Source organism: Petromyzon marinus, chromosome 54, assembly GCF_048934315.1.
Source record: "Petromyzon marinus isolate PM22_M1 ecotype Great Lakes invasive population chromosome 54, UKy_Petmar_22M1.pri1.0, whole genome shotgun sequence".
Taxonomy (NCBI): domain Eukaryota; kingdom Metazoa; phylum Chordata; class Hyperoartia; order Petromyzontiformes; family Petromyzontidae; genus Petromyzon; species Petromyzon marinus.
In genome coordinates, this window is record NC_133720.1 from 5,860,159 (window position 1) to 5,884,076 (window position 23,918).

General features: G+C 54.1%; 1 protein-coding gene across 3 annotated transcripts; it reads left to right on the top strand.

Moving 5' to 3' along the window:
* Positions 1-2,773: 2,773 nt before the first annotated feature.
* On the top strand, positions 2,774-23,321 carry SIRT5 (sirtuin 5). 3 transcript variants are annotated; one of them, XM_032974817.2, is made up of 9 exons: positions 2,775-2,891; positions 8,231-8,366; positions 10,142-10,275; positions 11,858-12,083; positions 12,659-12,746; positions 14,086-14,139; positions 16,627-16,750; positions 17,077-17,192; positions 17,600-23,321. In XM_032974817.2, exons 2-9 carry the CDS (start codon positions 8,246-8,248, stop codon positions 17,700-17,702), a joined length of 966 nt encoding a protein of 321 aa, XP_032830708.1. In that variant the 5' UTR covers positions 2,775-2,891; positions 8,231-8,245; the 3' UTR covers positions 17,703-23,321. The 3 variants fall into 3 exon arrangements, with proteins under 3 accessions (XP_075908229.1, XP_032830708.1, XP_075908230.1); XM_076052114.1 differs by lacking the exons at positions 16,627-16,750; positions 17,077-17,192; positions 17,600-23,321 and adding an exon at positions 15,556-16,620 and having other exon boundaries at positions 2,774-2,891; XM_076052115.1 differs by lacking the exons at positions 2,775-2,891; positions 16,627-16,750; positions 17,077-17,192; positions 17,600-23,321 and adding exons at positions 3,075-3,555; positions 15,556-16,620.
* Positions 23,322-23,918: the final 597 nt, after the last annotated feature.

Sequence of the window (23,918 nt, forward strand, 5' to 3'; positions counted from 1 at the left end):
TTTGAGTCGTCGCGGTCCGGGGTGCTTTAAAGGGACCTTGTTAGCGGTCGATGCTTTTGGGACTTGATTACAATTTAATTATATTTCGCCTGGGAAAAATGCCTCGGAATTGGGGGGGGGGTGGGGTGGGGTGGGGGGGACAATCTCGCTCCCAATGGTGCTGTTCGGGGTTGTCGCTCGACACGGCAGAGACGTAAAGACGCGGGGCAAGTGCTCGTTTCACGCGGGAGCAAGGTGCGTTGCTGAACAGCACAGCGTTAAGCAAACGATTTCCCCCAAGATCCTGTGACGACAGAGTTTGGCGAGACACGATGTCCTGTACTACTACTACGCACTCCGTACAGTGAGATGGTGGGACTAATAACCGAGGGTACACCACCGCTTTGCAGTATCATTCCGCGTACTGTATCACTGTACCACTCGGCCGCGCAGCTCAAGATAGTAGTTCGTCGTCGACCACTCCGAGACCTCATTATAATGGTGTCAGTTCCGCGTTATAACGGTGCCAGTTCCGCGTTACAACGCTGCCAGTTCCGCGTTACAACGGTGCCAGTTCCGCGTTATAACGCTGCCAGTTCCGTGTTACAATGCTGCCAGTTCTGCGTTATAACGGTGTCAGTTCCGCGTTACAACGGTGCCAGTTCCGCGTTACAACGCTGCCAGTTCCGCGTTACAACGCTGCCAGTTCCGCGTAACAACGGTGCCAGTTTCGCGTTATAACGCTGCCAGTTCCGTGTTACAATGCTGCCAGTTCTGCGTTATAACGGTGTCAGTTCCGCGTTACAACGGTGCCAGTTCCGCGTTATAACGCTGCCAGTTCCGCGTTACAACGCTGCCAGTTCCGCGTTACAACGGTGCCAGTTCCGCGTTATAACGCTGCCAGTTCCGTGTTACAACGCTGCCAGTTCCGCGTTACAACGCTGCCAGTTCCGTGTTACAACAGTGCCAGTTCCGCGTTATAACGCTGCCAGTTCCGCGTTATAACGCTGCCAGTTCCACGTTACAACGCTGCCAGTTCCCGCGTTACAACGCTGCCAGTTCCGCGTTACAACGCTGCCGGTTCCGCGTTACAACGCTGCCGGTTCCGCGTTACAACGCTGCGGGTTCCACGTTACAACGCTGCGGGTTCCGCGTTATAACGGTGCCAGATCCGCGTTACAACGCTGCCAGTTCCGCGTTACAACGCTGCCGGTTCCGCGTTACAACGCCGCCGGTTCCGCGTTGGGTGACAAGTGCTCCCTTGTGGAGGGAGAACCGCGTCACAGCGAAAACTCGTGTCTAGCGCGAATGCCGCAAACGCCTTCGGCGAGTGCAAAGCATTCTAATTCTCTCCGCTGCCGCGGCGTGCGTTCGCCCGAGCGTGCTGCGCCACCGTCAACGTTCACGGTGGACGGGAGAGCTGGCCGTGTCGACGTGAGCGACAGAGTTTGTTGAGAAGGCCACCGCGCGGACGCCGCCGCCGACGCCGCCGCCGCCGACATCCAACCGCCGCGCAATTGGTGGCGGAGGTGGCATCTGCTACAAGTGCGGAACGTGAAGAATCGGTGTGGCGTCTACAGGAGGTTACACGACTTTTAAAGCCGTTGTTTAGTGTACATACCGCGCAGCTCGTTCGGAATCGGCAGGAGTAAAGTTGGACTTGGGAACAAATCGACTTACGGAACAGGCCTTTGAATCTCGTTCGTAAGTAGAGGAGTCCCTGTATTCTCAGGCGGGGGTGGGTTGCCTTAACGGGCACGACATGGGCTGGAGGAGAGATGGACTGATGCGGTATGTGAGGATGTGGAGCCGAGTGGACTTGGTACCAGGGGTGTCAAGATCGGCCTCTGTAGAGGAGGCTCGTGAAGGAAGCTGCCGCTGCTGCTGGGCAGTTGGAGGCAGTCGCCCTCCAGCAACAACGGAGGGCAGAGGAGCGACGCTCACAACAACGAGCGGAGCGCCGGACGGATAAGTACAGCAAGTTGGCACAGGTGGTGCATCTGCCAGTCATCTCAGTCAGCCAACCCACGGCACCATCTGGCTCTGTCCCGTGGCCGCCTGTCAGCAGCGAGCCTTCGACACTTCACGTTTGCCCTCAAAGTGCACCTAGCCTGGCACAGGCGCCGTGGGGACGTCACGGCCACTTAGTGACGAATGGCGGGTGTTGGTTGAGTTGGCAACTGCCTCCAACTGCCCTAGTAGCAGTTGGAGGCAGTCGCCCTCCAGCAATAGCGGAGGGCAGAGGAGCGGTGCTCACAACAATTGACCGCCAAAAAAGTTGGCAGAGTGAGGGGCCAGAGCTGATGCCCTCTGCCAGTCATCTCAGCCAATACATGGCACCATCTGGGTCTGTCCCGTGACCTCCTGCCAGCAGCGAGCCTTCGACACTTTGACGTGGCCTCGAAGTAAACCTAGCCTGGCACAGGTGCCGTGGTGACGTCACAGCCACTTAGTGGCGAATGGCGGGTGTTGGTATTGGTCGACTTGGCAACTGCCTTCAACTACCCCAGTAAGCAGTTGGAGGCAGTCGCCCTCCAGTAACAACGGAGGGCAGAGGACCGATGCTCACAACAAACGAGCGGAGCGCCGGGCGGCTAAAGTGCAGCAAGTTGGCACAGTGGTGGGCACAGGTGGTGGTGCATCTACCGGTCACCTCAATCGGCCAACCCACGCCACCTGCTGGGTCTGTCCCGTGGCCTCCTGCCAGCGGCGAGCCTTCGACGCTTCACGTGGCCTCGAGGTGACGCTAGTCTGGCACAGGCGCCGTGGTGACGTCACAGGCGCCGTGGTGACGTCACAGTCGCCGGGGTGGCCTTTGACCAGGGTGAGCTACCGCGGCTGTGGGCCGGCAGGGGGCGCTCTGAGTCGGGCGGTTACTCGAGGGCCGGAGGCTCAGCGCGAGGACCGGGGAGGTGAGCCGAGGGGGGGGGCCGGGTTCGACGCGGGGTGGACGACGCACGGGGATGACACGGGGGTGACACAGGGGTGGGCAGACACAGGGTGGACAAGGTAGATGTGTGGGACACGAGAGAGAGAGATACGGGGGGAGCAGGGAGACGAAGGAGGGCGGGTGGGGGGGGGGCTGTTTAGGCCGCCTGGGTTGGGGCGGCTTTGAGACAATGTCCGTGTCTCCGTGAGACACAGTGTGCGTGTGTCCGTGTGTGTGCGTGTGTGTGCCCGTGTGTGTCCGTGTGTGCCCGTGTGTGCGTGTGTGTCCGCGTGTGCGTGTGTGTGTGCGCCCGTGTGTCCGTGTGTGTCCGTGTGTGTGTGTCCGTGTGTGTGTCCGTGTGTGTCCCCGTGTGTGTCCGTGTGTCCGTGTGTGCGTGTGTGTGTGCGCCCGTGTGTCCGTGTGTGCCCGTGTGTGCGTGTGTGTGTCCGTGTGTGTGTGTGCCCGTGTGTGTCCGTGTGTCGCGACGAGTGTCGGCGTGAGTTGGACAACGGCGTCACGCCTCGTCCGAGTGTTGTCTGCACGGTTCCCGGGCCCGAGATTCGTCTTCTGCATGTGCGCGGCTCTCGTTCCAGCGTCTCCCCGGTATCAACATTGGACGCTGGTCTCACACCAGAGGCTGTTTGTGGGTGAGATCGCGTCAAAGATAAACGTGGCGTTAACCTTGTTACCACAGCCAATTAGTAAAGGTTTGTCACGTAAACAGAACAAGACAACTGCATTGTGGATGATAGTGGTCGCGAAAGCCTACGCGTTAGATTCAACGTTGGATCAACATTGGGTGTGTGCGTGGGCTCTCCGTTAGCCCAACATTACATGTTTACTTTGGTCAGAGGCTTTCCTGCTGTCTTCACGGGTGTCTGTCTCTCTGTGTCTGTCTCTCTGCGTCTTCACCGGTGTCTCTCTCGGTGTGTGTGTCTCTCTCTCTGTCTCTCTCTCTCTGTGTGTCTCTCTCGGCGTGTCTCTCTCTCTGTGTCTTCACGGGTGTCTCTCGGTGTGTCTGTCTCTCTCTGTGTCTTCACGGGTGTCTGTCTCGGTGTGTGTGTGTCTGTCTCTCTGTGTCTGTCTCTCTCTCTCTGTGTCTTCACGGGTGTCTGTCTCTCGGTGTGTCTGTCTCTCTCTGTGTCTGTCTCTCTCTGTCTTCACGGGTGTCTGTCTCTCTGTGTATCTCTCTCTGTCTTCACGGGTGTCTCTCTCGTGTCTGTATGTGTGTCTCTCTCGTGTGTGTCTGTCTCTCTCTGTGTCTTCACGGATGTCTCTCTGTCTCTCTCGTGTCTGTGTGTGTCTCTCTCTCTGTGTCTTCACGGGTGTCTCTCTCGTGTGTGTGTCTCTCGTGTCTGTGTCTGTCTCTCTCTGTGTCTTCACGGGTGTCTCTCTCTGTCTGTCTCTCTCTGTGTCTGTCTCTCTCTCTGTGTCTTCACGGTTGTCTCTCTCGGTGTGTGTGTGTCTCTCTCTGTGTCTGTCTCTCTCTCTGTGTCTTCACGGGTGTCTCTCTCGTGTCTGTGTCTGTCTCTCTCTCTGTGTCTGTCTCTCTCTCTGTGTCTTTACGGGTGTCTCTCTCGTGTGTGTCTGTCTCTCTCTGTGTCTGTGTGTGTCTCTCTGTGTCTTCACGAGTGGTAGTGGGAAGCGGTGGTGTAGCGGGTAGCGCTACGCTGCGCTACGAACCCGGCGAACCGGAGTTCGATTCCCGCTCACGGCCAACACCGGTGGCGATTATCTGAACCGGTCCTGGGCCTCCCCTAGGTCGACTCGGCCTCAAATGAGTACCTGGTGCGGTGTAAAAACATCGCCACTGGGGAGACAAAGACGCCCGGGCGTGGTGCTGGCTACCCCACCCCCTCGTGTGCCGTCCCGGCCTTCATAAGTGCTGCTCGCTAACAGCACTTGCCCCAGCAGTCTGTCAAGGCTGCACGGGGGACCTTTGTCTTCGCGAGTGGACGCGCCTGTGCCCGTGGCAGCCTCTGGGTTGCCCGCATGCAGTCGGCCCGCGTGCCCAGCCAGTGTTGTGTTACTACCGGACAGAGAGGAGGCTAAAGCGGGCAACGGCTGTACAGGGCTCGACAAGATGTGGAGCTGATGCGGTACAGAGGGGATGTGGAGGCTGAGGTTGGACTCGCCAATGACCGGTACCAGCGGTATCAAGATCGGCCCCCGTGGCTCGTGAAGGACGCTGCCGCTGCTGGGCAGGCTGGAGGCAGTCGCCCTACAGCTACAGCGGAGGGCGGAGGAGCGACGCTCACAACAACGAGCGGAGCGCCGGGCGGTTAAAGTGCAGCGAGTTGGCACAGTGGGGGGCACGGCTGGTGTGCATCTACCGGTCATCTCGGTCAGCCAACCCACGGCACCTGCTGGGTCTGTCCCGAGATCTCCTGTCAGCAGCGAGCCTTCGACACTTCACGTGGCCTCAAAGTGCACCTAGCCTGGCACAGGCTCCGTGGTCACGTCACAACCACTTAATGGCGAATGGCGCGGTTGTTATTGTTGGTATTGGTCGACTTGGCGACTGCCTCCAACTGACCCGGTAGCAATCGGAGGCAGTCGCCCTCCAGCAACAGCGGAGGGCAGAGGAGCGACGCTCACGAGTGACCGCGCTGAAAAAAGAGTTGGCAGAGTTGGGGGGAGTGGGCCACAGCTGATGCCCTCTGCCAGTCATCTCGGTCAGCCAACCCACGCCACCTGCTGGGTCTGTCCCGTGACCTCCTGCCAGCAGCGAGCCTTTGGCGCGTCACGTGGCCTCGAGGTGAACCTAGCCTGGCACGAGTGCTGTGGTGGCAAACGGCGGTCTGTTGTCTCTGGGTGTCTCCGCGAGTCGTCTCAGTGAGTACCTCTGTGGGTGTCGAGGTCGAATTCGAGTTTCTCTGGGTGTCTGAGAGGGAGGCGATCTCGCTTCACCGTGGACTCAACCCTTTTTGTTTTACATTTTGCTAAGGAAAGGTCAAACGGTGTGGTGACTGGATAGGTGAGTGGGAATGTGAGTGGGTGTGTGAGTGGATGTGTGAGTGAGTGGTTGAGTGAGTGGGTGAGTGGGTGAGTGAGTTGGTGAGTGAGTGGGTGAGTGAGTGGGTGAGTGAGTGGGTGGGTATGTGAGTGGGTGTGTGAGTGGATGTGTGAGTGAGTGGATGTGTGAGTGAGTTGGTGAGTGAGTTGGTGAGTGTGTGAGTGTGTTAGTGAGTGGCTGAGTGAGTGGGTGAGTGAGTTGGTGAGTGTGTGAGTGAGTGAGTATGTGAGTGGATGTGTGAGTGGATGTGTGAGTGGATGTGTGAGTGAGTGGGTGAGTGAGTTGGTGAGTGTGTGAGTGTGTGAGTGAGTGGGTGAGTGAGTGGGTGAGTGAGTTGTGAGTGTGTGAGTGAGTGGGAATGTGAGTGGGTGTGTGAGTGGATGTGTGAGTGAGTGGGTGAGTGAGTTGGTGAGTGTGTGAGTGGGTGAGTGAGTGGGTGAGTGAGTTGGTGAGTGTGTGAGTGAGTGGGTGAGTGAGTTGTGAGTGTGTGAGTGAGTGGGTGAGTGAGTGTGTGAGTGGGTGAGTGAGTGTGTGAGTGGGTGAGTGAGTGTGTGAGTTGGTGAGTAAGTGGGTGAGTGAGTGGGTGGGTAAGTGAGTGTGTGAGTGAGTGGGTGAGTGAGTGTGTGAGTGGGTGAGTGAGTGGGTGGGTGAGTGTGTGTGTGTGAGTGGGTGAGTGAGTGAGTGTGTGAGTTGGTGAGTAAGTGGGTGAGTGAGTGGGTGGGTGAGTGAGTGTATGAGTGGGTGAGTGAGTGGGTGAGTGTGTGAGTGAGTGGGTGGGTGAGTGAGTGGGTAATGGAATGGGTGAGTATGTAAATTGTTGAGTGAGTGAGTGGATGCGTTGTATTGGTGGAGGAATCAATGTTTGTAGTTCACGCGGGGACAGTTACCAAGGCAGTAGCGATATGAGAGTGCCAAGGAGGCGACTGCCCCGCCGGTGACTCACACACATCACACATAACACACACACCATACACACACACACACCATACACACACACATCACACACACACCATACACACACATCACACACACACCCACATCACACATCATACACACCATACACACACATCACACACACATCACACACACATCACACACATCACACACATCACACACACATCACACACATCACACACACATCACACACATCACACACCATACACACACACATCACACACATCACGCATCACACACACCCACATCACACACATAACACACACACATCACACACATCACACACACATCACACACATCACACATCACACACACCATACACACACACACATCACACACACCATACACACACACATCACACACACCATACACACACACATCACACACACCATACACACACACACCATACACACCCACATCACACACATCACACACACCATACACACACACATCACACACACCATACACACACATCACACACATCACACACACCATACACACACACATCACACACATCACACACACCATACACACACACATCACACACATCACACACACCATAAACACACATCACACACACCCACATCACACACACCATACACACATCACACCCACCCACATCACACACACCCACATCATACACACACACACCATACACACACATCACACACACTCACATCACACACACCCACATCACACACACCGTACACACACATCACACACACACATCACACACACCGTACACACACGCATCACACCACACACCCACATCACACACACACCATACATACACACACCATACATACACACCACACACAAAAACCACACACACCACACACACACCATACACACACGCATCACACACATCACACCACACACCCACATCACACACCATACATACACACACCACACACACACACCACACACACACAAACCACACACACACACCACACACACCACACACACACCACACACACACACATCACACACACCCACATCACACACACCCACATCACACACCACACACACACCACACACACACCACACACACACCACACACACCACACACACACACCACACACACACCACACACACCACACACACCACACACACACCACACACACACCACACACACCACACACACACACACCACACACACCACACACACACACACACCACACACACACACATCACCCAGTGTCACCCACGTGCCCTCCGCGGCCCACGGCGCGCGTCACCACCACCGCCTCCTCCTTCCGTGGCATCCGCGTTCACTCCCTGCTGCGGTGGGCGGCGTGGGGAATTCCCGCGGTCTCCGTCTTTGTCTCTCCCTCCCTGCACCTCCCCCCCAGCGTGGGCAGGGGGCGATGCTGCCGACTCGTTGTTGGTCGCTGCTGGGTGGTGGTGCCAGCAGCAGCACCAGCAGCTGCCGCTCCGCATTCTTGCAGGCGACCGGGCAGTCCCGAGCCATGGCCAGACCCAGCTCAGGTGAGAGCGAGCGAGCGAGCGAGCCTTTAACGGGGATCTTTATTTGAATCTTTTTGTTCACACGTTACCAGCGCGGGCAGGTCAGAACGCAACAGCAACGAACAGTACAGAAAGCACGGTAGGAGTGCGGAGTCTAGGAAATGGCAAGGTAATTTTACCTTTAAAACAACTCAACTAAACTATTTTTGTATCTTGCAAGGTAAGGCCCACGGAACAATTAGTTTTTTTTTTCAGAAGCGACCCCGCTCATCGCAAATGATAGCTCAACGAAGTGGGCTCATCATCATCACCATCATCAAAGGTGGAAATTTATAGCAGGGCAATTACTCTAAATAATCTGGAGGCACGCTGATTCGAAATATGGAGGGGAAAAACCGGAGGATCCGGAGTAAAACTATCCACCGCTACAGTGGATAAGAGATGTTAACTACCTCGCCTGGTATACAGGAGGTTGTGGGTTCGATCCCGACCCTGATGATGCCTGCTGCTGTATATTTAGAGTTTGCGTGTCTCCCTCATCATCATCATCATCACGGTGGCTAGGAGATGTTAACTACCTCGCCTGGTGTACAGGAGGTCGTGGGTTCGATCCAGACCCTGACGCCTGCTACTGCTGCTGTATATTTGCAGTTTGCGGTGTCTCTCCCTCTCCTCGTGGTCGCCGTAGATTTAGTAATCAACGACCACCACGCGTTCAAGAGTACGGTATTTGGCTGCTGTGAATTGCCACGTGGTGATGATGATGTTGACGACCATAAGCCGCCCACTCCGTTGAGCTGTCCTTTTGTGGCCAACGTTGCTTTGTGAAAAAAAATAGCTACGCAGCTCAGCCTTGAGATTTAAATTGTTTTCGTTTAATAAACTCGCCGGAAATAACAACCAGCATCATTAGGCGAAACGTCGCGGTCCTGGAATTGGCAAATGTTGTAGTGGGTTTACTCTCCAACACATCGGTGTGCTGTACAACTATACTAAACTATACACTACACTGTAAACTACACTGTAAACTACACGGCTATACACTGCACTATACACTGCACTATACACTACACTGTAAACTACACTATACTATACACTATACTATACACTGCACTATACACTGCACTATACACTGCACTATACACTGCACTATACACTGCACTATACACTGCACTATACTATACACTACACTATACACTGCACTACTCTTTGGTAAAGTCACGTAAGATAGAAAAATAATAAAAAAAATCACTACGTTTCGATCGCAACACAAGCAATCATCACGCAAACGGAGTTCAGTGTCCCCCCCCCACCTCGTTCCCCCTCCCCCCACCTCGTTCCCCCTCCCCCCACCTCGTTCCCCCCTCCCCCCACCTCGTTCCCCCCTCCCCCTCACCTCGTTCCCCCCTCCCCCCACCTCGTTCCCCCCCTCCCCCCACCTCGTTCCCCCCCTCCCCCTCACCTCGTTCCCCCCCTCCCCCCCACCTCGTTCCCCCCTCCCCACCTCGTTCCCCCCCTCCCCCACACCTCGTTCCCCCCCTCCCCCCCACCTCGTTCCCCCCCCCACCTCGTTACCCCCCTCCCCCCACCTCGTTTCCCCCCCCACCTCGTTCCCCCCCCCCACCTCGTTCCCCCCCTCCCCCAAACCTCGTTTCCCCCCCTCCCCTCCACCTCGTTCCCCCCCTCCCCCTCACCTCGTTCCCCCCCTCCCCCTCACCTCGTTCCCCCCCTCCCCCCCAAACCTCGTTCCCCCCTCTCCCCCCCGCCTCGTTCCCGCCCCACCCCTCCCCCCACAGACATGAGTAGATTCCGGGAGGTGCTGAGCCGCGCTCGTCACGTGGTGGTGCTCACGGGTGCCGGCGTGAGTGCCGAGAGCGGTGTGCCCACCTTCCGCGGCACCGGCGGATACTGGCGCACCTGGCAGTCGCAGGTAACTCGCCTCAAGGCCGTAGCCATGGAGTCAAGATTGGGGGGGGGGGGACCAAATCTTCTAAGGGGTCTGGGGGTCCCCCCCCCCCCTCCCCAGAAAAAAAAATCTAAATTTGAAAACTAATTTCCTGCCTAAAATATTAAAAAAAATTCGCTAACACATAGGATGGACTTTTTATTATTTTTTCACAATAATGTCTAATAGTGTATTGTATTACATTGCTCTGTTTTAATTTTTTTACCATTCCTTGTTTCATTGTATGTAATGGTAGAGATTAGGGATTAATAAAGTACAACCATAACCACAATGATATGAACATAAATCTATTTTATAGCAATATATTGGGGGGGACATTTTGAGCATATTTGAATATTGGGGGGGGGGGGGATGTCCCCCCCCCCCCCAATATTTATTGTAATTACGGCCTTGACTCACCTGTCTGGTACGGGATATTTACTTGTGGTCCAGTTCCCACCAGCGGACTACCGATGATTCACAAGGCGCAGTTTGGCCCCATGTCTTCCACGGAAACACCAGCGGGGAGCGGTAGTCCAGCGGTTAGCGCTACGCTGCACCACGAACCCGGCGACCCGGGTTCGATTCCCGCTCATGGCACAACACCACTGACGATTATTTGAACCGGTCTTGGGCCTCCCCTAGGTCGACTCAGCCTCAAATGAGTACCTGGTGCGGTGTGTAAACATCACCACTGGGGAGACAAAGGCGATCGGGCGTGGTGCTGGCCACCCACCCCCTCGTGTACCGTTGCGGCCTTCACAGGTGCTACTCGCTAACAGCACTTGCCCCTACAGTCTGTTAAGGCTACACGGGGGATCTTTGTCTGTGTTTCTGTGTGCTTCTGTGTGTGTGCTTCTGTGTGCTTCTGTGTGTGTTTCTGTGTGTGTGTTTCTGTGTGTTTCTGTGTGTGTTTCCGTGTGTGTGTTTCTGTGTGTGTGATTCTGCGTGTGTGTTTCTGCGTGTGTGTTTCTGTGTGTGTGTTTCTGTGTGTGTGATTCTGTGTGTGTGTTTCTGTGTGTGTGTTTCTGTGTGTGTTTCTGCGTGTGTGTTTCTGTGTGTGTGTTTCTGTGTGTGTGTTTCTGCGTGTGTGTTTCTGCGTGTGTGTTTCTGTGTGTGTGTTTCTGTGTGTGTGTTTCTGCGTGTGTGTTTCTGCGTGTGTGTTTCTGCGTGTGTGTGCGCGCGTGTGATTCTGCGTGTGTGTTTCTGCGTGTGTGTTTCTGCGTGTGTGTTTCTGTGTGTGTGTTTCTGTGTGTGTGTTTCTGCGTGTGTGTTTCTGCGTGTGTGTTTCTGCGTGTGTGTTTCTGCGTGTGTGTGCGCGCGTGTGATTCTGCGTGTGTGTTTCTGCGTGTGTGTTTCTGCGTGTGTGTTTCTGTGTGTGTGTTTCTGTGTGTGTGTTTCTGTGTGTGTGTTTCTGTGTGTGTGTTTCTGTGTGTGTGTTTCTGTGTGTGTGTTTCTGCGTGTGTGTTTCTGCGTGTGATTCTGTGTGTGTGCTTCTGTGTGTGTGATTCTGCGTGTGTGAATCTGCGTGTGTGTTTCTGCGTGTGTGTGCGCGCGTGTGCCGCAGGACCTGGCGACGGCCGCCGCGTTCCAGGCGTCGCCGTCGCGCGTCTGGGAGTTCTACCACTACCGGCGCGAGGCCGTGCTGCGCGCCGAGCCCAACGCGGCGCACACGGCGCTCGCGCGGTGCCAGCGCCGCTTCGCCGGGCAGGGCCGCAAGCTCACCCTCGTCACGCAGAACGTGGACGAGCTGCACCGCCGCGCCGGCTCCGAGCACGTGCACGAGCTGCACGGTGAGAGGCGGCGGGGGGCCGGGGGCCGGGGGGGGCTGGGCTGGTGGCACCGTGGATCGCCGTGCGAAACACCGGACCGCCGGAGTCGTCTCGCGATTTTGTAGCCGTGGTAACACCGGAGCTACGCCGGGGCCACGGTAAATACCGGAGCCACGGTAAGTACCGGAGCCACGTGTAGTGATGAGAGACTGTGAGGTGAGTGCGGTGAGGGAAGAGTTTGAGGTGAGTGTGGCGAAGCAGAGAGTCTTGAGGTGGGTTTGGTGAGGAGAGACGGTGAGGTGCGTGTGGCGAGGAGGGGGAGGGTAACACCCCGATTATCTGAACCGGTCCCGGGCCTCCCCTAGTTGGTCTCCACCTCCCAAGTGGTGATGTTTTACAAGCTGCACTCGGTTGCGACGTGCAGTAAACATCGCCACTGGGGAGACAAAGGCGGCCGGGCGCGGCGCCGGCCACCCAGCCCGTCGTGTGCCGTTCCGGCCTTCATAGGTGCTGCTCGCTAACAGCACTTGTCCCAACGGTCTGCCAAGGCTACACGGGGGATCTTTGTCTTTGTGTGTGTGTGTGCCTGGGCACAGGGAGCCTGTTTAAGACGCGCTGCACAAGCTGTGGACACGTGGAGAGCAACTACAACAGCCCCATCACCCCGGCCCTGCAGGGCAAGGGGTGAGCGCAACGTGTTGACTGTCGCCCGCGGAGGCGGGCGGGCAGACACGCGGGCAGTCGGTCACAGACGGTTAGTCACGGGCAGTCGCTCTCATGCAATCAAAGTCGTCAAGTCGTCAAGTCGCAGTCATGGGCAGGCACTCGGTCGGCGCTTGGCTTAAAGGCAGTCGCGGTTGGCCACTTGCGGTCGTCACAGTCACAGTTGTTGCGGTGCAATCCACGACTCCGAAGCAGTTTGCGGTTCGGGGCTCACGTCAAGTTTGTTAGGGGCTTACGCCGAACCAAAACCCCCCTGGCCGATAACTCCCCAGGGGACAGGGGACCGTGATCCCTACAACCCCGGCTAACTCGGCTCTCCTCCCTGCCCCCCCGGGCCGGGACTACCCTAGCCTCGGGTGAGGATCAACTACCCTGAGTCCCGACTCCTACCCCCGACGAACCCCGGTTACATCCCCGGGTCCCCCTTTAAATACCCCCCCCCCCTGGGGGCATGACGTCACCATGACGTCACCAACGACGTCACCGTCCCCCAGGGTCCGCCTGACGTCACGTTCTGCGACGCCACTCTCTCCGAGGGCGAGCGTGACGTGACGTCACCCACTACTCCCCTACACTGGCACCCATGAGCAGTCACTGTCGGTTAGGTCAGAGGCAATCGCAGTCACTGCCAGTCACAGGCCGTCACAGGCAGAGGCAGTCATTACGGGGTCACGGTTCAGTGAATGTTAGCGGCCGCCGGCGGCAGCGGAGATTCTTGTTCCGTCTGTCCCCACCTCGGGGCGGTCCACTGCTCACTGCGAGCGCTCGCAATGGAATTGGCTCCGTCTCGGCACGCGTAGAACGTAATTCGGGGGTTTAAAAATGAGAAAGATATCTTTATAGAACCACTGGGTAAAAACCTTAAAATCGAGAAGAGAAAGACTCCCTGTGGTGGTGACGCCCCAATCCCGTCGATTCCAGAATGCCCGCCTCATACGTTGCGTCTGTACGTTGCGTCTGTACGCGTTTGCTGTGTGTGTGTGTGTCTGTGTGCGCACCTGGCCTGGCACAAGCGTTGCGGTGACGAATTGCTGCTGCTGTTGTTGTTGTTGTTGGGTTGTGTCACTTCACACCCTGTGTTCTTCCGTGTCAAGAAGGGATCATCCAGGTGGAATGTTTTTTTTTTATTAACAAAATGACGCCTCCCCCACCCTCCCCATCCCTTGGTGTGTCTCTATGTGACCCCCCCACCCCCCACTCCACTTCGTGACCCCGTGTGACCCCCCCTACCCTCCCCCCTCCCCTTTTGGTGTCCCGATGTGACCCCCCCTCGTCGCTTTGTGACCCCGTGTGACCCCAGTGCCCCAGACCCGAACACTCCGGACGCTGCCATCCCTGAGGAGTTGCTGCCCAGGTGAGCTGGTGCTGTTGATGCCTGCCTGTACCCTCAGGGAGAAGGGGCATTCCAGCCACCCCCTCTCTCGCTTTCCTCTCACTCCACTCCCCTAATTTGATTCGCTATAATATCTTGCCACGGTGGCTAGGAGATGTTAACTACCTCACCTGGTATACAAGAGGTCGTGGGTTCGATCCCGACCTGGACACCTGTCATATATTTAGAGTTTGCGTGTCTCTCTCTCTCTCCCCGTGGTCGCGTGGATTTTTCTCTGGGTCCTCCGGTTTTTCCCTCCACATTTATATTCAACGTCACGCGTTTAGAGCCTTCGGCTGCCATAAATGTCCACGTGATAATCCGCCACTTCGTTGAGCGATAATTTGCGACCGCAAGGTCGCTTCTGATAAGCAGCTATACAGCTCAGTGGGCCTGACCGTAGAATAAAATAAAAAATGCTTTATATTGTTGGTTCTTTCGGTAAAGTCACGTAGAAGGGAAACAATAAAATAATAATAAAAAAATAAAAATATAAAACAATAAAATTCTCACGACGTTTCGACTGCAACACAAGCAATCATCATCAGGTGTGAAAACCACAATAAGAAAATTTGAAAAAAGTGGCGGTTTTTTTTTACGTTAGCACCACGGAGAGAGATTTGACAGTTTGTTCAGATGGACGAGTCCATCTATGTTCGGAAAAGAGGAGGGGGGAGACGGAAAATAATGGATGTGGTCTGAAAGCCACCTTAAGCGTGATCAATCAATTAAGACCCGAAATGGTTTATCAAATCCTTCCAATGATTTCTAAACCAGAATCCATCTTCTCGGTTGAAATTGTCTCTGTGGTTTTCACACCTGATGATGATTGCTTGTGTTGCAGTCGAAACGTCGTGAGAATTTTATTGTTTTATTTTTTTATTATTCTTTTATTGTTCCCTTCTACGTGACTTTACCGAAAGAACCAAGAATATGAATCCCTGCAGTCACGAAAGCTTTAAATCAAAACATACTTTAGTTTGGTTTGTGAAGGAAAGAAAAAAAATCAGACTTCAACTTCTGTTCAGTGATGACTGCGCGTGCGTGTGCGTGCGTGTGTGCGTGCGTGTGTGCGTGCGTGCGTGTGCGTGTGTGTGTGCGTGCGTGTGTGCGTGCGTGTGTGCGCGTATGCGTGCGTGTGTGCGTGCGTGTGTGCGCGTGTGCGTGCGTGCGTGCGTGTGTGCGTGTGTGCGTGCGTGTGTGCGTGTGTGTGTGCGTGCGTGTGTGCGTGCGTGTGTGCGCGTATGCGTGCGTGTGTGCGTGCGTGTGTGCGCGTGTGCGTGCGTGCGTGCGTGTGTGCGTGTGTGCGTGCGTGTGTGCGTGTGTGTGTGCGTGCGTGTGCGTGTGTGTGTGCGTGTGCGTGTGCGTGCGTGTGCCTGGGAAAAAAAAAAAAAACAGGAAAAGGCTTCGTCCTCTTTCCGGCACAAATACGGGAAGTGTTAAGATGTCCAGACACCAAATAGACACCCCCCCCCCCCCCACACACACACTTGTTGGTAAAACATGCAAAACAAATAACACACGGCGGTGTCTGAACACCTTGGATGCTGGCAAAATGAAGGGCCCCTGTCGATACCGCTGCGTGCCACAGCAGTATCGCCGGGAGCCACTCGAGTCGCCCTCCGGACGCCCGTCACACACAGAGCCGTCGCCTGGGTGGTGGACGGCGAATCGGGGGGGGGGGGCCCGGGCTTCGACGTCACGGTGTCAGGTGGGGTTTGCCCCCCCCACCCCCGGACCCCCGCCACTCACTACGGACGCCTCTGGAGCTGCTTGTCTCCGTCCGTTGAACCGCCCGCTCGTGCCCGGCGGTAGAGAGGGCGGCTCGCGGCCCGGAAGGTTCGCGAGTTCAAGTCACGGGTTGCTGCGGGTTGACTCAAACCCCCATCATCCCTTTGGGGGGGTCGATACACTCGGTACCATTTTGTGTGGGGGGTGTGGTGGGGGGGGGGGAGCCAACAGTGGTTGTTGTTTCTATCGATATGTATGTACGCGTGTATGTTGAACGTCTTTCGCGCCGTACGTAGCCAAGGACAACAAACTAACGCGCAAAAAGGCGGTTCTAAAGAAATGAGTTTTCAATCGAGATTATTTAAGAGTGCATTGCTCTCAGTGGCTTCATAGTCTCGGATGGAAGAGCGTTCCAGACGGCCGCAGAAGCGCACCTGAAAGCGCCGCGCGATGCGGGCGACCGTCTCTGTTCGACTTCGAGCAGCCAAAAGCCACCGCTGCTGCTGCTGCTGCTGCTGCGAGGATAACCGGAGCTGGCGTGCCGATGGTTCATGCTCTATGGCGAGATCGGCGAGGGCACCGCGGCTCATTTGCAGGCAAGCGGACGTCGCGCGTCTAACGAGCGCGACGTCCGTTCGCCAACCGGAAGCCACGGGAACGTGGAATGTCCACCGCTGGCTGGCTCAGGGTTGCGAGCGGGAGGTGAGCACCGCCCTCGATTGCCCCGCGTGTGCCCAGGTGCGTGCAGGGCGGCTGTGGGGGGCTGCTGCGCCCGCACGTGGTGTGGTTTGGCGAGAGCCTGGACTCGGGCGTGATGGACCGGGTCTACGCCGAACTCGACTCCTGTGATCTCTGCATCGTGGTACAGTTCTTGAACGAAAAAAGAAAAATGTTTTGATAATAATAATCACGACGACGATCGTCGTCATCGTTGCACGGCACGTACGTGCGCGCACATCATCGCAACATGTACGTCATCGGAACGGAACCAAAAGAATAACTGATATAGAATACCGGGGCTCCCACAAGGCCATGCGGGAGGTCGTGTGGCAGTTTTGGCGTCGGCTATTGTAGAGTGCGGCGGTCGTGTCGCTACAGTTCTCTGCGGTGAGTTAATTTTTTTTGCGGAGGAAATCGCTCGTGACTGTTGACCCCCTGTCTCCCCTGACCCCTGACCCTTGTCCCCAGGCGGGCACCTCGTCCGTCGTCTACCCGGCCGCTATGTTTGCGCCGCAGGTCGCTGGGCGCGGGGTCCCCGTGGCGGAGTTCAACATCGAGACGACGCCCGTGACCCAGGGCTTCGGGTGAGGAGCGTGGGTGTGGCGCGGGACGTATTGAAAGATGGGGAACATTGGGAACATGTGCAAGATACGGGGACACGGGGACGCGGGAGGCATGGGGACGATACGGGGACACGGCAGACGCGGGGACACCGGGGGCATGGGGACGAAGCGAAAGATGGGGACGCAGAAGACGTGGGATATACACGCTTGGAGGGACGCGTGAGACGCGGGAGACATGGGACACAGGAGACAAAGGGGCACATAGGGGACACGGGAGAGACAGGAGACGAGGGCACTGGAGACACGGGACACACAGACACGAGAGACGCAAATACCACAATAGGGGCCTTCTCCTGGGTCAACGCAACTCTGTACGAGTGCTGTGTGCATCTGTCTGCCTCCCCACCGCTGCCACTCCACCCTGCCAGGTTCCACTTCGAGGGGCCGTGTGGGCAGACGCTGCCCACTGCCCTGGCTCCGCACAAGAACGAGCTTGAGGCAGAGGGGGGGGACGGTGGTGGTGGGCAGTGAGGGGCAGCGCCTCGCACTTTATTTTTTTACAGCGTCGACAACATCGACCGTGCCCATCGCCGGCTATGTCACCACCCGTCTGACCTCCCCTCGCCATCGCATCAGCCCCATCGCCACCGCTGGCACGATCACACGCACCCCGAGTGCCCCCCCCCCCTTCCCACACCCCCCCCCCCCCCCCGTGTCATCGGACCATCATGCCCGGGTCTCGTCTGTTGTCCCGTGAAAAAAAATGTATCCGCGTGGTCAGAATTTCGTCAACCTCGCAGTTGCAAATTATAATCGCCAACAACATCTTGGAAACAATAGGTGTCATTTTCGAAGTTAATTATCCGCTGTGTGCCCACTGCGTCGCGCTGCGTGCATCTCCTGCGTGCTCTTCGGGCTGCGCCGCTCGCGCGTTGCTCGGGCGACGTCCGACGTTTCGAGCCGCGTAACGGCAAAATGGGACCTTTTTGCCAGTATCAAAGTATGACAAAAATAAGAAGTCGGTTTTTACCCTTTCTGGCAATAAAATAGAATGCGTTGAGATGTTCAAACACCAAATGCAGTGGTAACCTCGGAGATCGAACTTAATTCGAACACCGAATCAGTTTTCCCCATAAGAATGAATGGAAATGGCATTAATTGGTTCCCCACCCAAGGATGCTCCTATTATGGGCCATTTTTACACAAAGTTTACAGTATTAAAATACAGTAGAGTACATAAAAGCATTTAAAAAACAAGAAACACAGTTATAATTAATATAATAAATGAACATTGAAACTTCACTTTACCTGTAGTAAGGAGAGTGGATGGCTTGAGTGGAAGATGGTGAGGACAAAGTTAACGTAATGATGTTTTTTGGCGGGTCTGCCACTGGGCGAGAGCCACGCGTGAACTGGGTCATTCGCCTTTGTCTCGGTCGCCATGACTACGCGTTTCGGTCGCCATGGCTACGCGTCTCGGTCGCCATGGCTACGCGTCTCGGTCGCCCTGGCTACGCGTCTCGGTCGCCCTGGCAACGCGTCTCGGTCGCCATGGCTATGCGTCTCGGTCGCCCTGGCTACGCGTCTCGGTCGCCCTGGCTACGCGTCTCGGTCGCCATGGCTACGCGTCTCGGTCGCCATGGCTACGCATCTCGGTCGCCATGGCTACGCGTCTCGGTCGCCCTGGCTACGCGTCTCGGTCGCCCTGGCTACGCGTCTCGGTCGCCATGGCTACGCGTCTCGGTCGCCATGGCTACGCGTCTCGGTCGCCCTGGCTACGCGTCTCGGTCGCCCTGGCTACGCGTCTCGGTCGCCCTGGCTACGCGTCTCGGTCGCCATGGCTACGCGTCTCGGTCGCCATGGCTACGCGTCTCGGTCGCCATGGCTACGCGTCTCGGTCGCCATGGCTACGCGTCTCGGTCGCCATGGCTACGCGTCTCGGTCGCCCTGGCTACGCGTCTCGGTCGCCCTGGCTACGCGTCTCGGTCGTCATGGCTACGCGTCTCGGTCGCCATGGCTATGCGTCTCGGCCCACGCAACTTCTTTCAAGTTGTTCGACCTCTGAATTTTTGTTCAATGTCCGGGGACCAAAAACAATGGTCTAAAAATTGTGTTCGATCACCGAATTGTTCCGAGTCCTGGGGCGTAATCGATCTCCGAGGTTCTACTGTAGAAACCTTTTGCAAGGAATCGAGTTCGCGCTTTGCGTTTTTTCAAAGTTTAAAAGGCATCCCATGATGTAGCTGCACCCCGAGCCGAGCTATAAATGCGCTGGTCGTGCGTTGTCTTTGTGCCGTGCGCACTTTTGGCGTTCTTTGGTTCTCTCGCGCCGGTGAGACTAGGCCATCAAGAAGGCTGTCTCTGGTGTAGGCCAATCAGTTTCAAAGACAATGCAAGTATATTCTTGGTTCTTTCGGTAAAGTCACGTTGAAGGGAAACAATAATATAATAAAATATGTATTTTATTGTTTCCCTTCAACGTGACAATAAAATAATAAAATATATTATTAATAGTAAAATATATTATTTTATTGTTTCCCTTCAACATGACTTTACCGAGAGAACCAAGAATATGAATCCCTGCAGTCACGAAAGCTTTGAATCAAAAATTTTACAATGCAAGTATATTGTTATTATTATCAGAGCGTGTTTGTTTGTATGGTCACCACAACATACTCTTTGGTTCTTTCGGTAAAGTCACGTAGGTAAACATTTAATACAATTAAATTAAATAAAACAAAAATGAAAACAACTAAATTAAATCACGACGTTTCGGAGGCAACACAACCTTCCTTCATCAGGTGTAAAAAAAGCACAGCAAAATTACTGTAGAAAGAGGGAGCTGATGAAGGAAGCTTGTGTTACTCCGAAACGTCGTGATTTAATTGAGTTGTTTTCATTTTTTCACCTACGTGACTTTACCGAAAGAATCAAAGAGTTTGGATCCTTGCAGTCACGAAAACTTCAAATCTAGAATGTTCACCACAAGTACTGTGTGTGGTTAATAAAAAAAAGTCAGTTTGTCTTAAGTTCACTTCTAAAACACAGCTTAAACATTGTACCCACGTTAAAAGCAATGTGGGCCTTGTCTCACTAACCTATCTGCGCACGGTGTAACTGCCATTTACCATAGACATTCGCGTATCTCAACCCGTTTAACATATCCGCCGCGTAACTCAGCCACCCAGCGAGTCGTGGTACTAAGCTGAACTATCTTCTTTGGTTCTTTCGGTAAAGTCACGTAGAATGAGAATAAAATAATAAATTGATAAAATAAAATAACACAATAAAAATTCTCACGACGTTTCGGCCACAATTTATTATTTTATTCTCATTCTACGTGACTTTACCGAAAGAACCAAAGAAGATGAATCCTTGCAGTCACGAAAGCTTTAAATCGAAATTTAAGCTGAACTATACAAAGTGATTTTATTTTACCAGGTGAGGCCCCACTGAGCTACGTAGCTCTTTTTTCTGAAGCGACCTGGCCGCAAGTGACGGCTCAGTGAAGTGGCTCATCGTCGTGTGGAAATCTACAGCAGCCAAATATTTTGAGCGCGTGACGTTGATTCTAAATGCGGAGGGAAAAACCGGAGGACCCGGAGAAAAAAAATCTATGCGACCACGGGGAGAGAGAGAGACGGGCGTCGGGGGTCAGGATCGAACCCACGACCTCCTGCGTACCGGGCGAGGGAGTTAACATCTCGCCACAATGGATATGCGACGTTGTGCTGTACTTGACAACCCCTGCAGTTTTAAGCTGCAGGCTTACGCTTTTTCTAACTCATTACCGCTGACCAATTAGAAAAACAAAAGCAACAGTTTCATCGAAGAAAAAAAAGACATTAAAATGTTGTGAGGAAGTATGACAATAGCTTAAACTCGGTAATGCGTCAAAAATGTGTTTTATATCGGCAGCTGAGTTTAAACTGATAGGGTTGGCAAAGTGCGCCACTGTTTGGGAGACGTTAACCACCTCACCTTGTATACAGGAGGTCGTGGGTTCGATCCCGACCCTGATGCTTGTGTAATGACGACTTAACACACTTCTCTTGAGATGGCACTTTATTGAAGACACGTTCACTTGACATCAGGCGGAGATCCCACTGCAACAGTCCTGAGTCTCCCGCGCATCTCCCTTACATATCAACACGAGGCCACGTCCCCCTTATCGATCATTCTCGCTGACTTTGGACGCTCCCTCCACCGACAGACTCCACCGTCCTCTTTCGTCACCTGACCACGCTCCCTTCTCCTGTCATTACCTCCCGTGGCCACGAGTGCATTCGTACAGCAGGTTGACTTCCCTGTCATTACTTCCCGTGGCCACTAGTCCATTTGTACTGCAGGCTGACTCCCCTGTCATTACCTCCCGTGGCCATTAGTCCATTTGTACTGCAGGCTGACTCCCCTGTCATTACCTCCCGTGGCCACTAGTCCATTTGTACTGCAGGCTGACTCCCCTGTCATTACCTCCCGTGGCCACTAGTCCATTTGCACTGCAGGCTGACTCCCCTTGTCATTACCTCCCGTGGCCACTAGTCCATTCGCACTGCAGGCTGACTCCCCTGTCATTATCTCCCGTGGCCACGAGTGCATTCGTACAGCAGGCTGACTCCCCTGTCATTACCCCCCGTGACCACTAGTCCATTCGCACCGCAGGCTGACTCCCCTGTCATTACCTCCCGTGACCACTAGTCCATTCGCACTGCAGGCTGACTCCCCTTGTCATTACCTCCTGTGGCCACTAGTCCATTCGCACCGCAGGCTGACTCCCCTGTCATTACCTCCCGCGGCCACTAGTCTATTCGTACAGCAGGCTGACTCCCCTGTCATTACCCCCCGTGACCACTAGTCCCCTCACACCGCATGCAGGCTCTATTGTCATTACGCTTGTACGTGGTCGCGTGGATTTGTCCTTCCACATTTAGAATCGACACGCATTGAGAGTATTTGGCTGCGAGAAATGTCCACGTGGTAAGCCGCTTCGTTGAGCTGTCATTTGTGAAAGCCAGGTTGCTTCTGAAAAAAGAGACATTTCAGTAGGCCTTGCCAGGTAAAATCAAATGTGTTTTCGTCTTGGTTCTTTTGGTAAAGTCACGTAGAATGAGAATAAAACAATAAAACAAAATAAGACAATAAAATTCTCACGACGTGAGAATTAAATAAGTTGGTAAGTCTGGAAAGACTTACCAACTTACCAACTTGTTCTGTGGCCTGTGTCCACAGAACGACTTGTGTAATCGTAGATATGGAGCAGGCCCGCTTGAAGGTGAGATTTGTCTGAACACTAATTCAATTTCGGGAGTTAAGAATGATTAAGTATCGTCAAGTTAAGAGGGATCTCTCGGGGGTGGTTCGGACCACTCGGAAGTCAATGTCAAATTGCCACCGGTAATAATGTAACGATGACATAAAAAAAATGTGCGTCAAAGTGATTTGTAACCTCCTTAAGCGCGCGACGAGATGCCAAATCTAGATGAATTATATTATTGCTTGCCAATTATGTAGAAGTTAATTAGAAATCCGACGGGCTACGTACGTGTTGAGTTTGTGTTCTCTCCTTGGAGGAAAGCTCCCACTTATCACTTGCAAAAATACTCGGAGCATCCCAAGGAAGCGGCAATTTAATTGTTTTAAGTCCTTGATCACTTCCCGGCGTATATATAAATATCATAAATCAGTTGAACACGTAGTAAGCTTTCGTGACCAATATCCATAATACAGGTTTTTTGGGGGGGGTTAGATCGCGCCAATGTATCGGTGACTTCTCCACAAATCTGGCTGTCACATGATGAAGCTAGTTGTCATTACTGGCGAAACGTCGTACTCAAGATTGTAAACGTTGTGGCATGGCTCTCCGATACACCGGTTAGTGCTGTACCGGTGACGAATTGGCCACGTTCTGTTTACGTGACAACCCTCACTAGTTGGCTGTGTCGGGTGGTGGCGGGGTTTAACGACACATATTTACGCGATTTAACCCCCCCCAAAAAACCTCTCATGGATCATTATAAATCGTTGTGGTCAAGAATCATCATTGAACCCGAGGGAGAGCACGGGAGCACTTCAACCGCCGGGTTTAACATGAATTACGTGTAAAATTTGAATGCAATAATTGCAATAAAACAATTAATATCGTAATAACAAGAGTGAGTGTTATAGATATTAGCATTGCACCTTTGTCTTTGTAGAATGGTAAGGCCAAAATACAAAATATATTTTGAAGTGTTAAAATGTTTCCAAAAATGGATTTGCCACGCTGAGATAACACGAATATAATACCAAAAGGTAAAAACTCAGATTCTGTATTCCTACCGCAGGATGAATCCGATGAGCTATAAAGCTCTTTTTTCGACAGGTGTCCAGTAAGGGGCGGGGGAGGGGGGGCACGGGTGGGTCAGAAGGTCACGACAACACAGACACACACGGTCAAAGTAACGCGCAGGTGATTTTCTGAAAATTACATTGGGACAACAAAGGCATCACCATCCAGCAGCGGAGTGGCTGATGATGATGATCGTGGCTGTTGCTGATGATCGTGGCTGCTGCTGATGATGATCGTGGCTGGTGCTGATCGTGGCTGTTGCTGATGATGATCGTGGCTGTTGTTGATGATCGTGGCTGATGATGATCGTGGCTGATGATGATCGTGGCTGTTGTTGATGCTCGTGGCTGATGATGATCGCGGCTGCTGCTGATGATGATCTTGGCTGCTGCTGCTGATGATCGTGGCTGCTGCTGCTG

Coding starts and splice junctions, on each gene's coding strand:
- SIRT5 (XM_076052114.1), top strand. CDS start 8,246: ATGCTGCCGACTCGTTGTTGGTCGCTGCTGGGTGGTGGTGCCAGCAGC. Junction 10,276..11,857: donor GGCGCACCTGGCAGTCGCAG/GTAACTCGCCTC, acceptor CGTGTGCCGCAG/GACCTGGCGACGGCCGCCGC. Junction 12,747..14,085: donor CCGGCCCTGCAGGGCAAGGG/GTGAGCGCAACG, acceptor GTGTGACCCCAG/TGCCCCAGACCCGAACACTC.